Source organism: Oryctolagus cuniculus, chromosome X, assembly GCF_051225735.1.
Source record: "Oryctolagus cuniculus isolate XC-2025 breed Fujian yellow rabbit chromosome X, ASM5122573v1, whole genome shotgun sequence".
Taxonomy (NCBI): Eukaryota; Metazoa; Chordata; class Mammalia; order Lagomorpha; family Leporidae; genus Oryctolagus; species Oryctolagus cuniculus.
Window position 1 is genome coordinate 91228816 of NC_142888.1, and position 12885 is coordinate 91241700.

The window sequence follows — 12885 nt, forward strand, 5'->3', positions numbered from 1 at the left end:
TAAAGTGCAGAGAAAATTCATATGATGAAAGACTTATGCATAGATATCAAAATGTTTTTGTACAAAGATAAATTTATCTTTAAGATTTTAATTTTTATTAAAAGTTATTTTTAGTTATTTGAAAGACACAGAGAGAGAGAGAGAGAGACAAAGGTCTCCCATTTACTGGTTCTCTCCCCAAATGCCCACATCACCCTAGGGCTGGGCCAGGCCCAAGCCAGAAGCCATGCACTCAATCTGGGTCTCCCTAGTGGGTGGCAGGGACCCGAGTACTTGAGCCATTACCACTGCCTTCCAGGGTGCACATTAGTAGGAAGCTGGAGTGGAGAGCAGAGCAGGGACTTGAACCCAGGATCTTTGACATGGGATGTGGGCATCTCAAGTAAGGAGTCAATCACTTTGTCAAACAACTGCCCAAACATAGGTTTAATTCCATTTTCCATAAATCTTTAAAATACCCTCATATAAGAAGTTATATAGTAAAAATGATCAATTACAGCTCTGATAGATTTTACGCTCTCAGGTAGCACTGGTTTTCTGTGTTATTTCCCCTTCACTGCCTGATTCAGGGTTTCTTGAGAACATGGTGAACCTGGAACGCTTGCATTATGGAAACCAAAGGAACTAGTAAATCAGCCACTGTGCCTGGCTTTTGTTTGAAAACTGTGTCTTTAAGAATTTTTGAGATCAGGGCCGGCGCTGTGGCTCAGTGGGTTAACGCCCTGGCCTGAAGTGCTGGCATCCCATATGGGCGCTGGTTCAAGACCTGGCTGCTCCACTTCCAATCCAGCTCTCTGCTATGGCCTGGGAAAGCAGTAGAAGATGGCCCAAGCCCTTGGGCCCCTGCACCATGTGGGAGACCCGGAAGAATCTCCTGGCTCGTGGCTTCGGATCAGTGCAGCTCCGGCCGTTGCGGCCATCTGGGGCGTGAACCATTGGGTGGAGGACCTCTCCTTTCTCTCTCTCTCTCTCTCTCTCTCTCTCTCTGCCTCTCCTTCTCTGTGTAACTCTGACTTTCAAATAAATAAATAAATCTTAAAAAAAAAGAATTTCTGAGATCACAACAACTAAGTCAAGATTGCATTTGATTCATGTTCACTAGGAGAGAATGACAGATCTGACTATAGTGCTGTTAGCCCCTGGTATGTGACGAAATAGAGATATGGGAGCAGTTAAGATTTCACGTCTGATATCCACATCCAGTATCAGAGAGCCTGGCTTTGAGTCCTGACTCCACTCCCAATACCAGCTTCTTGCTAATGTACATTCTGAGAGGATGTAGCTGATGGCTCAATACTTGAGTCCCTGCCAGCCACGTGGGAGACCTGGACTAAGTTCGTGGCTCTTAACTTTGGCCTGGTACAGCCACAACTGTTGTAGTCATTTGGGGAGTGAACCAGAAGATAGGAGATTTCCTTCTCTGTTTCCCTCAAATAAATAAAAAATTTTCAAAAATTATAACTGATGGAAGAAGCTCCAGGCTCCTGCCTGGTCCAGCTCCGGCTGTTGTGGCTATTTGGGGAGTGAATCAGCATATAGAAGACCTCTCTTTTTCTCTCTCTGTTTCTCTGTCTCTGTAACTCTGCCTTTCAAATAAAATAAATCTCTAAGTTTTATTGTTATCTTAAATCTTAACAATTTATTTATTTATTTGAGAGGCAGAGTTAGAGAGGCAGAAAGAGAGATATCTTCCATCTGCTAGTTCATTCTCCAAATGGCTGCAGGGGCTGGAGCTGGGGCGATCTGAAGCCAGGAGCCAGGAGCTTCTTCCAGATCTCCCACATGGGTACAGGGGCCCAAGCACTTGGGCCATCTTCTACTGCTTTCCCAGGCCATTAGCAGAGAGCTGGATTGGATGTGGGGTAGCCAGGACTCAAACCAGTGCCCATATGGGATGCGGGCACCACAGGTGGAGGCTGAACCTTCTATGCCACAGCACTGGCCCCCTTAGTCACTTTCTTTAAAGGTCCTGTCTCTACAGTCATATTGTAAGGTATTGGGGATTAGCATATTACGTTGGGGGGGCACTTTATAGCCTCAGATACCTGGCATACATCATCAGTTATGTCACTTGTTAGTTTTTCCTGTGTAACAGTACTGTTTTCTTCCTAGTACTACGAAGTATTTCTCCGACAGTCTCCCCTGGAGCCCTGCCTTCTGTTTCACGAAGGTGGACACTGGCGTGAGCTCACGGTCCGCACTAATCACCAAGGGCACACGATGGCCATCGTCACCTTCCATCCCCAGGAATTAAGTCAGGTGACAGTGCTGCTGTTTGTTTTTGAAGGTTTCAGGGCAGAGAGCAGAAGCTACACATCCACCGCAGATTTGTGTTGGTGGGCAGAAGGATTGGGCATGAGGCAAGGATACTATTTAAAGCTACTGCTGGCAGAACCAGACTGCAAGGATGTGGCTAGATTAGCACGTTAATTATGCCGTGAAGACTCCCAAGTGTTTTCACAAGAATTTTGCCCAATGTACTAGGTGTGCTCCTGAATCCAAAAGCTAATTCAGTAGCGACTAGAACTTCAGAATTTTGTAACCCAAATAATAGTTTGCACTTGTAATACATTTAGAGTTCTCACATGCTCCTGTGTTTAAACATTCCTGGACTTAGGTGTTCAGCTCCCCCAAAACTGAAGAGGCAGGAGGGGAGGTCCTGTCACTATAATTTTATAGAAAAACCCAAAGTTATAGGGCCAGTACATAACAAAGCTAGGATTTGAACCCAGGTCCTTTGATGCCTGATGTTTTTAACTCTATAGCTTCAACATGATTGACTACAATATATGCTTGTATCATGCTAATGCTTAGGTTCTCCATAAGAGTTTTTAAAATGTTCTGAACTCAAAAAACAAACAAAGGATTCAGTTACATGCTCAGTGCTGTCAGTGCCCCCTTTTTTGTTTCCCCTAGCACTTGTGTCTTCTGAGCTGGTGTTTGGGTAGGTGGTTGGGATGTCTGAAGTCGAGTAGGATGAAGGGAAATGAAAGGTTCTTGCCTCTTCCTGATGGGACAGAGGCTTAGTTCAGCTCCTTGTTTGCAATAGGTGTAACTCAGTTTCCTTTGAGAAATACACACACACACACACACACACACACACACACACACACACACATATATATAACTATATATAAAGGCTCAAAGGAGAGAAAGCGCCAATTCTATTGTGTGAGATTTTTCAAAAGCCGCTAAACAAAATGCTGCTTCTACTGAGATGTGAAAAATCAGCGTGTAGTTCTTTTTTGTCCTACAGAATGATGCTTTAGATTGTGTTAAGATTTATTTATCTGAAAGGCAGAGTGATAAAGAGAGACAGAGTGAGAGAACGGTAGAGAGATTTTCTCATCTGCTGGTTCACTCCCTAAAAGGCCACAACAGCTGGAGCTGGGCCAGGCCGAAGCCAGGAGTCAAGAACTCCATCTGGGTCTCCCACGTGGTTGTTAGTGGCCCAAGTATTCAGGTCATCTTCTGCTGTTTTCCCAGGTGCATTAGCAGGGAGCTGGATCAGAAGCAGAGCATGAGGGTCTCAAAACAGCATTCCCATGTGAGATGCTGGTGTTGCAAGCAGGGCTTAAACTGCGGTGCCACAACACCAGCCCCATAAGTGTTATCTATGATAGGATTTAAAAAATGTGGCTTCTGGGGCTGATGCTGTGGTGTAGTGAGTTAAAGCCCCAGCCTGCAGCGCCAGCATCCCACATCGGTGCCAATTTGAGACCCGGCTGCTCCACTTCCTATCCAGCTCTCTGCTGTGGCCTGGGAAAGCAGTAGAATATGGCCCAAGTCCTTCGGCCCCTGCACCCACATGGGAGACCCAGAAGAAGCTCCTGGCTCCTGGCTCCTGGCTTCGGATCAGTTCAGCTCTGGCCGTTGTGGTCATTTGGGGAGTGAACCAGCAGATAGAAGACCTCTCTGGCTCTACCTCTCTTTGTATCTCTGTCTTTCACATAAATAAAAATAATTGTTAAAAAATGAAAAATATGGCTTATTGCATAACTTGGTGGGGACATTTGTCAGAGATAAGTCTTTGACTCCTGGTTTTGTGGTCTGGGCAGGAGGAGCTCTGTGTTCAGAAGGAGGCTATCAAGGAATTTTTCCTCCGAGGCCCTGGAGCAGTCTGTGACTTGACCTCACTTTACTTCCAAGAAAGGTAAACCGGGAGCAGCTAAACAGCAAGTGGGAGCGCCATGGCTTGCTGTCATCTGAGTTTGTGTATTACTAATGCAAGATCTGGGCTAAGAGTTCCTGGGCCTCACACAGCCCCGCCGGGCTCGGATCCCAGGCCAAGATGTGGAGGTGTGTCCGCATGTACTTCCATCTCCTGGCAGGCAGACTCCTGCAGAGCTCACAGGGCCCTGGCAAGGCGGCTGTGTCTCCTCATTGAGTTGTTGGGGCCTCCCCTTCCGCCAGCCATGGGAGGTAGAATTGTCTGCCATTCCAAGATGCTTTCCTCTTTTAGTCTTTGTTGTTGTTGTTTTTATTATTTGCTTCTTCCTTTTTTATTCTTTCCTAGCACCATGACCCGTTGCAGCCATCAGCAGTCCCCCTACCAGCTGCTATTTGGGGAGCCTTACATCTTTGAAGGTCTCCTGGGCTTGAAGATCCGCATTTCTCCTGATGCCTTTTTCCAAGTCAACACTGCTGGTGCAGAGATGCTGTATCAGACCGTGGGGGAGCTGAGCGGAGTGAACGCTAACACCATCCTTCTTGACATCTGCTGTGGAACTGGCAAGCGGCAGCCCGGAGCAGAATGTGCATGCTGCTCAGCCTCCAGCACTCACCTCCTAGTACCCAGGGCCCTTGCAGCTTGCAGGGGTTTTGGGGGAGGGGGCGGGTGGTGGTAGTGGTGCATGCATGGCCTTACTGGTTTAAAATCCTAAAATACCCTCTTCTCATTCTCTCTTACTTCCCCAGGCGCGATTGGCCTGTCTCTGGCTCAGCACGCTTCCCAGGTCCTTGGGATTGAGTTGGTGGAGCAGGCAGTAGAGGATGCCAGGTGGACGGCTGCTTTCAATGGTACACAGCTGAGAGTGTGGGGAGACGTGAAGATGCAGTTGTTTCCGTGCTATAGAAAGTGTTCTGTGGAGAAGATGCCTACCGGAGCCCCAACCTGCATGACGTCAGGGAGCTGGTTCCAGAGTGGTCAGAGTTGGGTCCTGATGATTTTGTGGGAAGGATCCCACTATCTAATCATTCTTTTTTCTCTTCAGAGGAAGATCCCAAGGGAAGGAAACAAGTGTAGCTGATGGGAAAGGCAGAGACAGAGCTTGGCATAGAACAGAAGAGCCATCTTGACTTTAGACTGGCGAGGTGTCATAGTATAATACAATTGGTTTCTTACCTATATTTTCAGCAACAAAACCCTTTCTTGAAACCCAAGGATGCCAGACTGCAGTATAGAAAACGGATTGTCTGGCCCCCTCTACCCCACTTGCAGGCTGCATGAGGATCACTTGAATAAAAGTCAAGGTTGTCATCTTGGTATACATCCATGCCTTGTGAGTTGTTGAGTTGAAAGGCTTCCTGAGATGTCCCGGAGGGAAAAGTGTTGATTTTGTCATAACTGGTATAAGAATGCTAGATGTAAAGGGGAGGTGGCAGAGCTGTGGCTCTTGTACATTTCCATAAAGCTGAAGTTCTCCCCCTACTACTGCTGTCCTTGAGTGATGTCATACGGGCCTCTTTTCTGCAGGCATCACCAACTGTGAGTTTCACGCCGGTCGAGCTGAGAAGATTTTGCCGTGGCTGCTCAAGTCAAAGGAAGGCGTGCAGCCAGTTGTTGCTGTGGTGAACCCACCCCGTGCTGGGCTGCGTACGTCCTCCAGCTTGGGTTCCTCATTCCCCTGCCGTGCTAAGCGGGCTCCCAGTAGGCCAGCCCTGAACCTGCTTTTCCATAACCAAGCAATCCTAGATGCTAGCTAGTTGGGATTTTATGATAGTGGGGACCATTATAGTTTAAGTATATTGCTAGTGCTTAATATTGATAGGTGTTTCTTCCTTTAGATCACCGAGTGGTCCAAGCCATTCGAAACTGCAGGGCCATCCGCACACTAGTTTTTGTTTCCTGCAAGCTCCATGGGGAGACCACAAGGAATATCACTGAGTGAGTCTTGACTTCTTTTTAAGGTTATTTTTCTGGTTATGGAGGGTAATCCATGCTAATTGTGTCCGATATGCAAAATGTAGAGAAATGTGAAGAAAAAGAAACAAAATTGTACTATTTTCCGGAGTCAATTATGGAGGTGGACAATTGGCACAGTGTTTAAGATGCCACTTGGCACACACATTCCATGTTAGAGTGTCTGCGTTTGAGTCCGAGCTCTGCTTCGCATTCCAGCTTCATGCTTCCATACACCCTGGGAGACAGCAGGTGGTGGCTCATGTACTTTGCACCCTGACATTCGTGTGAGAGACCCAGATTCAGTTCCAGGTGCCTGGCTTTGGCCTGGCCCCAGTCCTGGCTATTATGGGCATTTGGGGAGTGAACCAGAGGATGGGAAATCTGTGTCTGCCTCTCTGTCTCTCTCTTTCTGCCTTAGAAATAAAATGAAAATAAATAAAAATTTTAAAAGGAAGAGTCAGTTATAGGCCTGTGTGTAAAGTGACACAAGTTAGGTACTTGCTTTGGATTCAGAATTTAGGAGGATGCCAAAAATTTCAAGATAAAATTTTAAGCAATATTTTCAGAAAGCAAAATTAAATTAATTATAAGCAAACCATTTTTTATTTTAAAAAATGATTTATTCATTTATGTGAAAGAGTTACAGAAAGAGAAATCTGCCACCCACTGGTTCACTCCCTAAATGGCCTTAACAGCTTGGACTGGGCCATGCTGAAATCAGCAGCCAGGAACTCCATCGAGGTCTCCCATGTGGGTGCAGGGGCCCAAGGATATAGGCCATCCTCCACTGCTTTCCCAGGTGCATTAGCAGGGAGCTGGATCAGAAGCAGAGCAGCTGTGACTTGAATAGGTTGCCCAAGTGGGATGCTGGTGTTGCGGGCGGCAGTTTAACCCATTGTGCCACAACACCAGCTACAACAAAACATTTAAAAAAATTTTAAAGATGATCTGTTTGCGTACTTGATATATTTTGCTTCATTGCCTTAGCCTAATCCTGGATTTGGTTCCAATAAAACTTTATTTATAAAAGCAGACAGCTGTACTGTAAGCTATAGTTTTCCAATTTGATATGCTAAAATGTTGCATCAAAATATTACTTGATTATTGAGATTTATTGGTACCTATTAAGTTTCTTACTCAATACAAGTGCCTCTCATTTTACTCTAGATCTGGCCCTGGTCAGCTATTTTGACTTTTTTGTTATCTTTCTTCCTTCCTTTTCCCCCTTTCTCTAACAGGAGCAATATAATTTCTTTGTAACAGTCAGACAATATAGGCAAGTATAAAGTATAGATGCTATACATATATATATACACACATATACATATATATGTATAGATACATATATATACACACATATACATATATATGTATATATACATATATATATATGACAAACAATACATTATTGTTAATTTAAAAAAGAAGTAAATTACTTGAGCTTTCGAAAGTCAATGAATGGGGCCAGCACTGTGGTGCAGTGAGTTAAACTGCTGGTTGTAGTGCTGGCATCTCATAGAGGCACCAGTTCAAGTCCCAGCTGCTCCGCTTCCAATCCAGTTCCCTGCTAATGCACGTGGAAGATGGCCCAAGTGCCTGGGGCCCTGTAAACACATGGGAGACCCAGAAGAAGCTCCTAGTTCCTGGTTCCTGGCTTTGACCTGGCGCAGCTCTAGCCATTGCGGCCATTTGGGGAGTGGGCCATCAGATGGAAGACCTCTTTCCCTCACTCTCCCTGTAATTCCACCTTTCAAATAAAATATTAGTAATAAAAAAGTCAGTGAGCATGAGAAAGAACAATAAATCTAAAGGAAATTGAAGAAATAAATAAAGGCCACAAAAATTAGTTAGTGAATTACAAAAACAAAAAAGTACAGACTTGACAAGTAAACAAAAATGTGTTATTTGGGGGCTGTCACTGTGGCATAGTGGGTAAAGCTGCTGCCAACAGTACCAATATCTCACATGGGTACCCGTTCGAGTCTCAGCTGCTCTACTTCCAGTCCAGCTCTCTGCTGTGGCCTGGGAAAGCAGTAGAAGATGGCCCAAGTCCTTGGGCTCCTGCACCCACATAGGAGATCTGGAAGAGGCTCCTGGCTCCTGGCTTTGGATCAGTGCAGCTCCGGCCATTGCAACCATCTGGGGCGTGAACCAGCGAATGGAAGACCTCTCTCTCTCTTTATCTCTCTCTGCCTTTGACTCTCTGTAACTCTGCCTTTTAAATAAATAAATAAATCTTTAAAAAAAATATATTATTGGAATAAAAGAATTAAATAGACAAATAAACCTAATCGACAATACAAAGTGGTAAAAAACAAATATAAAATGTCATGCATGAGAAAAGGAGTATAACTATAGATATGAAGAATCTTTTTTTAAGATTTTATTTATTTTTATTTGAGAGAGGGAGACACAGAAAGGTCTTCCATCTGCTAGTTCACTCCCCAAATGGCAACGATGGCCAGAGCTGAGCACAATCTTAAGCCAGGAGCCAGGAGCTTCCTCCAGGTCTCCCACGCGGTTGCAGGGACCCAAGCACTTGGGCCACCTTTTACTGCTTTCCCAGGCCACAGTGCAGAGCTGGATTGGAAGTGGAGCAGCTGGGACTCGAACCGGTGCCCATATGGGATGCCGACACTGCAGGGGGCAGCTTTACCTGCTATGCCACAGCGCCAGCCCTGTATCATTTATTTTTAATAACTGTTTGACACTGTTTTTGAATATACTATAAAGGTGGCATCTCAAATCTGTGGGGAAAAGTTGGAAAATCAATAAATGGTCATGGACTACTGGGTAGCCATGGTGAAAAGAAAAAGTTGGGTCCATTATCTCACCCTGTAAACTAGGATAAATTAGAAATGGCTCAAAGATTTAAATGTATAAAAGGGAATCTATAAATGCACCCTAGAAAAGCAAAGAATTTCTTTATAATCTTAGAGTGCTGAAGCCCTTTTAGCTGTGAACATTTAGAAGCCATATAATAAAGGAATTGTTGAATTTGTGACTATATAAAAATAACTGTTCCCTTCATTACACCATGTACAGAAATGAACTATAAAACTCATAGAAGAAAATGTAGGAGATTTTAAATCTTTATGATTGTGGATTAGACAAAGCTTCTTAGATATGACATCAAAAGCCTAACACCTCCCCAAAATTATCAAAATTTTCTTAAAAAGATGTTGTGTTGCAGATATACTACTTAGAAGTAAAAAGACAACCCACAGAGTAAGAGAAAATATTTACACACCATTAATAAGGGACTGATATCCAAAACTAGATGCAAAAGACCTTATGTTATATAATCTAATTTATTGGAAATATCTAGAAAAGGCAAATCTATAGAAATAGGAACTAGCTTTGTAGTTATCTAGGGCTGGGAAGAAATAGAGTGTACTGTTCATGGGTACGTGGTATCTTCTTGGGCTAATGAAAGTGTTCCAAAACTGATTGTTGTGATAGTTGTACAATTTTCTGAATATGGTAACAACCACTGAACTATATAAACAGGTGAGCTGTATAGTACGTGGATTATATCTGAACAAAAATGTTGACAAAATCACTTAATTGTGCATGTTGAAAAGGATCCTAAGCAAAGACAGGTGACAACAAATTGGGGCGAGCTTTGCAGTTCATATCACAAATTGCTGGAAATTGATAAGCAAAAGGACTAGGGCTAGCAATGTGGCATTGTGGCCCAAGCCTCTGCCTACAGCGCCTGCATCCCATATGGGCGCCAGTTCAAGTCTTGGCTACTGCTCTTCCAATACAGCTCTCTGCTATGGCCTGGGAAAGCAGGGGAAGATGGCCCAAGTCCTTGGGTCCCTGCACCCACTTGGGAGACCCGGAGGAAGCTCTTAGATCTTGGGTTTGGATTGGTTCAGCCATGACCATTGTGGCCATTTGGGGAGTGAACCAGCAGATGGGAGACCTCTTTTCTGTATTTCCCTCTCTCTGTAACTCTACCTCTCAAATAAATAAATTAAATTTTTTTTGGTAAAGATTTATTTATTTATTTGAAAGAGTTACACAGAGAGGGAGAGGTGGAGAGAGAGGTCCTCCATCCGATGGTTCACTCCTTAATTGGCTGTAACGGCTGGTGCTGCACAGATTTCAAGTCAGGAGCCAGGAGCTTCTTCTGGGTCTCCCAGGTGCTTTCCCAGGCAATAGCAGAGAGCTGGATTGGAGGTGGGGCAGCGGGGTCTCGAACTGGTGCCCATATGGGATGCATGCACTTCAAGCCAGGGCATTAACCCATTGCGCCACAGTGCTGGCCCCAATAAATTAAGTCTTTAAAGAAAAAAAGACAACTGCCCAGTAGAAAAAAGAGCAGCGGATATGCAAAGTAAATGTGCTTATGAATCATGAAAGAATGCTATCTTCCCCCTAGTAATGGAAATCCAAGTTAGAAATACTCTATGTTGCTACTTTTTACTTCACAGATTGGCAAAAGTACAAAAGTTTGATAATGTGCTTTTGTCAGTAATATGGGGAAATGTGAATTCTAAAAAAATTCCTGGTATAGTCTTTTGAGATTTATTTTATTTATTTGAAAGGCACAGTTATAGAGAGAGATTAGAAATACAAAGAAAGAGATCTTCCATCCACCAGTTCACTCCTGAAACAGGTACAACAGCCAGGACTGGGCCAGGCCAAAGCCAGGAGCTCAGAACTCTATCTGGTCTCCTACATGGGTGGCAGGGACCTTCATACTTGGGTCATCTTCCACTACTTTCCCAAGTGCATTAGGAAGCTGGATGGGAAGTGAAATAGCTGGGACTTGAACTAGTGCTTTGATATGGGATGTTGGCATTGTAACCAGTAGTTTAACCCACTGTGCCGCAATGCCAGTCCCAAAATTACTGGTGCAAATTGAGTACTAGCGCATGTAAATGAGTACTAGTCCATGTAAATCCTTGTGGTGGTTTGCCATACAGATTAAAGTTATAAATGTATATACACCCTTTGGCCCTGTAATTCCATTCCTCAAACTTTATACTGTAGGTTAACAGTGGGGAACATCTGGCCTGGGGGCTGTGTATCATTTGGTGTGGTTCTGCCAAGGCAACTGCAGCCGGGACTGAAAATTCAGTGAATCTATACCACGATAATTTTTAAGTTGATAATTTTCTGTGGCCCATGAAATTATAAATATCCAAATGGCAGAATAAAGGTTCCCCACCTCTGATAGACTCTTATATATAGAAAATGACATATATGCAAAGTTATTTATTATAGTTCTTTAACAGGAAAAGATGCAATATCCTCAAAACTCATCAGTGAGGAATTGATTGAAACAACTGTGCTGTATCTATCTAACATTCCTTCTTTAACTAAAATATTTTAAAGAAACTACTTACAAAGGAATAAGGTTTATTGTGGCTCATGGTTTTGGAGGTTCACAGTCTAAGATCGGATGGCTGACAATGACAAGTGTGTGTACAGAGAAATGGTCACTTGGCGAGCTTGGAAGCAGAGTGAGATAGGGAGCAAGCTTGTTGATATAACGAGCACTCTCAAAAACTACCTTCTGGTAAGGAGCTTCCACTCTTAATCCATCGACTGTTAACATTAATCCATTAATCATTAACATAAGACTGTCGTGTTTAAAGGTCATTGTGCGGGTGGCAAATCATGTTCAAACTGTAGTACCATTCAACAGAACATCGTGTTGCTATTCAAAAAAAAAAAAAAAAGGTGATGTTCTCCATTCTCCATGTACTGATAAGGAAAGATCTCTAAGACATGTTATTTTTTATAACAGCTCTACTGAGATATGATTCATATATCAATTCACGTATTTAAATTGTACAATTTAATGAGTTTTGATATGTTCTCAGACTTGTGTAACTGTCTCTACTCTCTAATTCCAGGACATTTTCATTATCTCAAAACGAAACCCTGTATCACGTAGTCACTCCACATTTTTCCCCACCCCACTGTCCCTAGGCAACCAGTAATCTACTTTCTGACTCTCTAGATTTGCCTGTACTGGGTATTTCCTATAAATGGAGTCATAAGAATATGTGGTTGTTTGCATCCGTCTTTTTTTCACATAGAATCATATTTACAAGATTTATTCATGTTTTAGTATGTATCATTCATTCTTATGGTCATAGAAAGGAATAATACTTCATTGTGTGGGCATACCACATTTTATTGGGCCACTTGTCAGTTTGTGGGCATTTGGATTGTTTTCACTTCTGGCTGGTAAGAATAATGCTGCTGCATGACCACTCATGGGCAAGTTTTTGTGTGGACATACATATTCATTTTTGCTGGGCAGACGCCTCGGAGTGGATTTATTGGGTCTATGCTATTTTTACCTTTTAAGGAGCTACAAGTCTGTTTCCAAACTAACTGTACCAATTTATATTTCTAGCAACAGTGTATGAGTGTTCTAGTTTTTCCATACCCTCACCAAACCTTGTTATTATCTATTTGATTATAGTGCGTGAGAAGTGATAGCTCATTGTGGTTTTCATTTGTGTTTCCCCAGTGGCTAATGCTGTTTAGCATTTTTTTCATGTGCTTATTGGCCATTAAAAAAATCTTTGGAGAAATGTCTATTTCAATGCTTTGCTTATTTTTAGAAAAAAATTTTTTTAAAGATTTATTTATTTATCTGAAAGAGTTATAGATAGGCAGAAGCAGAGAGAGAGAGAGAGAGAGAAAGAGAGAGAGAGAGAGAGAGAGGGAGGAAGGGAGGTGTCTTTTATCCGCGGGTTCACTCTGCAGATGGCATCAACAGCCAGAGCTGG

The 12885-nt window shown here is 43.2% G+C and overlaps 1 protein-coding gene across 38 annotated transcripts in view; it reads left to right on the forward strand.

The window, feature by feature from the left end:
* TRMT2B (tRNA methyltransferase 2B) overlaps nt 1-12885 on the forward strand; it is a 123187-nt gene that overhangs the window by 21208 nt on the left and 89094 nt on the right. For 21 of the 38 annotated variants that reach the window (XR_016228159.1, XR_016228160.1, XR_011385543.2 and 18 more), the window contains 6 exons: nt 2113-2259; nt 4059-4153; nt 4517-4731; nt 4918-5019; nt 5696-5815; nt 6007-6106. Coding sequence is in view for 14 of the 38 variants with exons in the window: in XM_070066908.2 (XP_069923009.2) it covers nt 2113-2259; nt 4059-4153; nt 4517-4731; nt 4918-5019; nt 5696-5815; nt 6007-6106 (779 nt within the window). In the remaining 24 variants the exon portion in view is untranslated. Of the gene's footprint in view, nt 1-2112; nt 2260-4058; nt 4154-4516; nt 4732-4917; nt 5314-5356; nt 5502-5695; nt 5816-6006; nt 6107-12885 lie in introns of those variants that run through there. The other 17 variants (XR_011385531.2, XR_011385529.2, XR_011385528.2 and 14 more) reach the window with 4 other exon arrangements.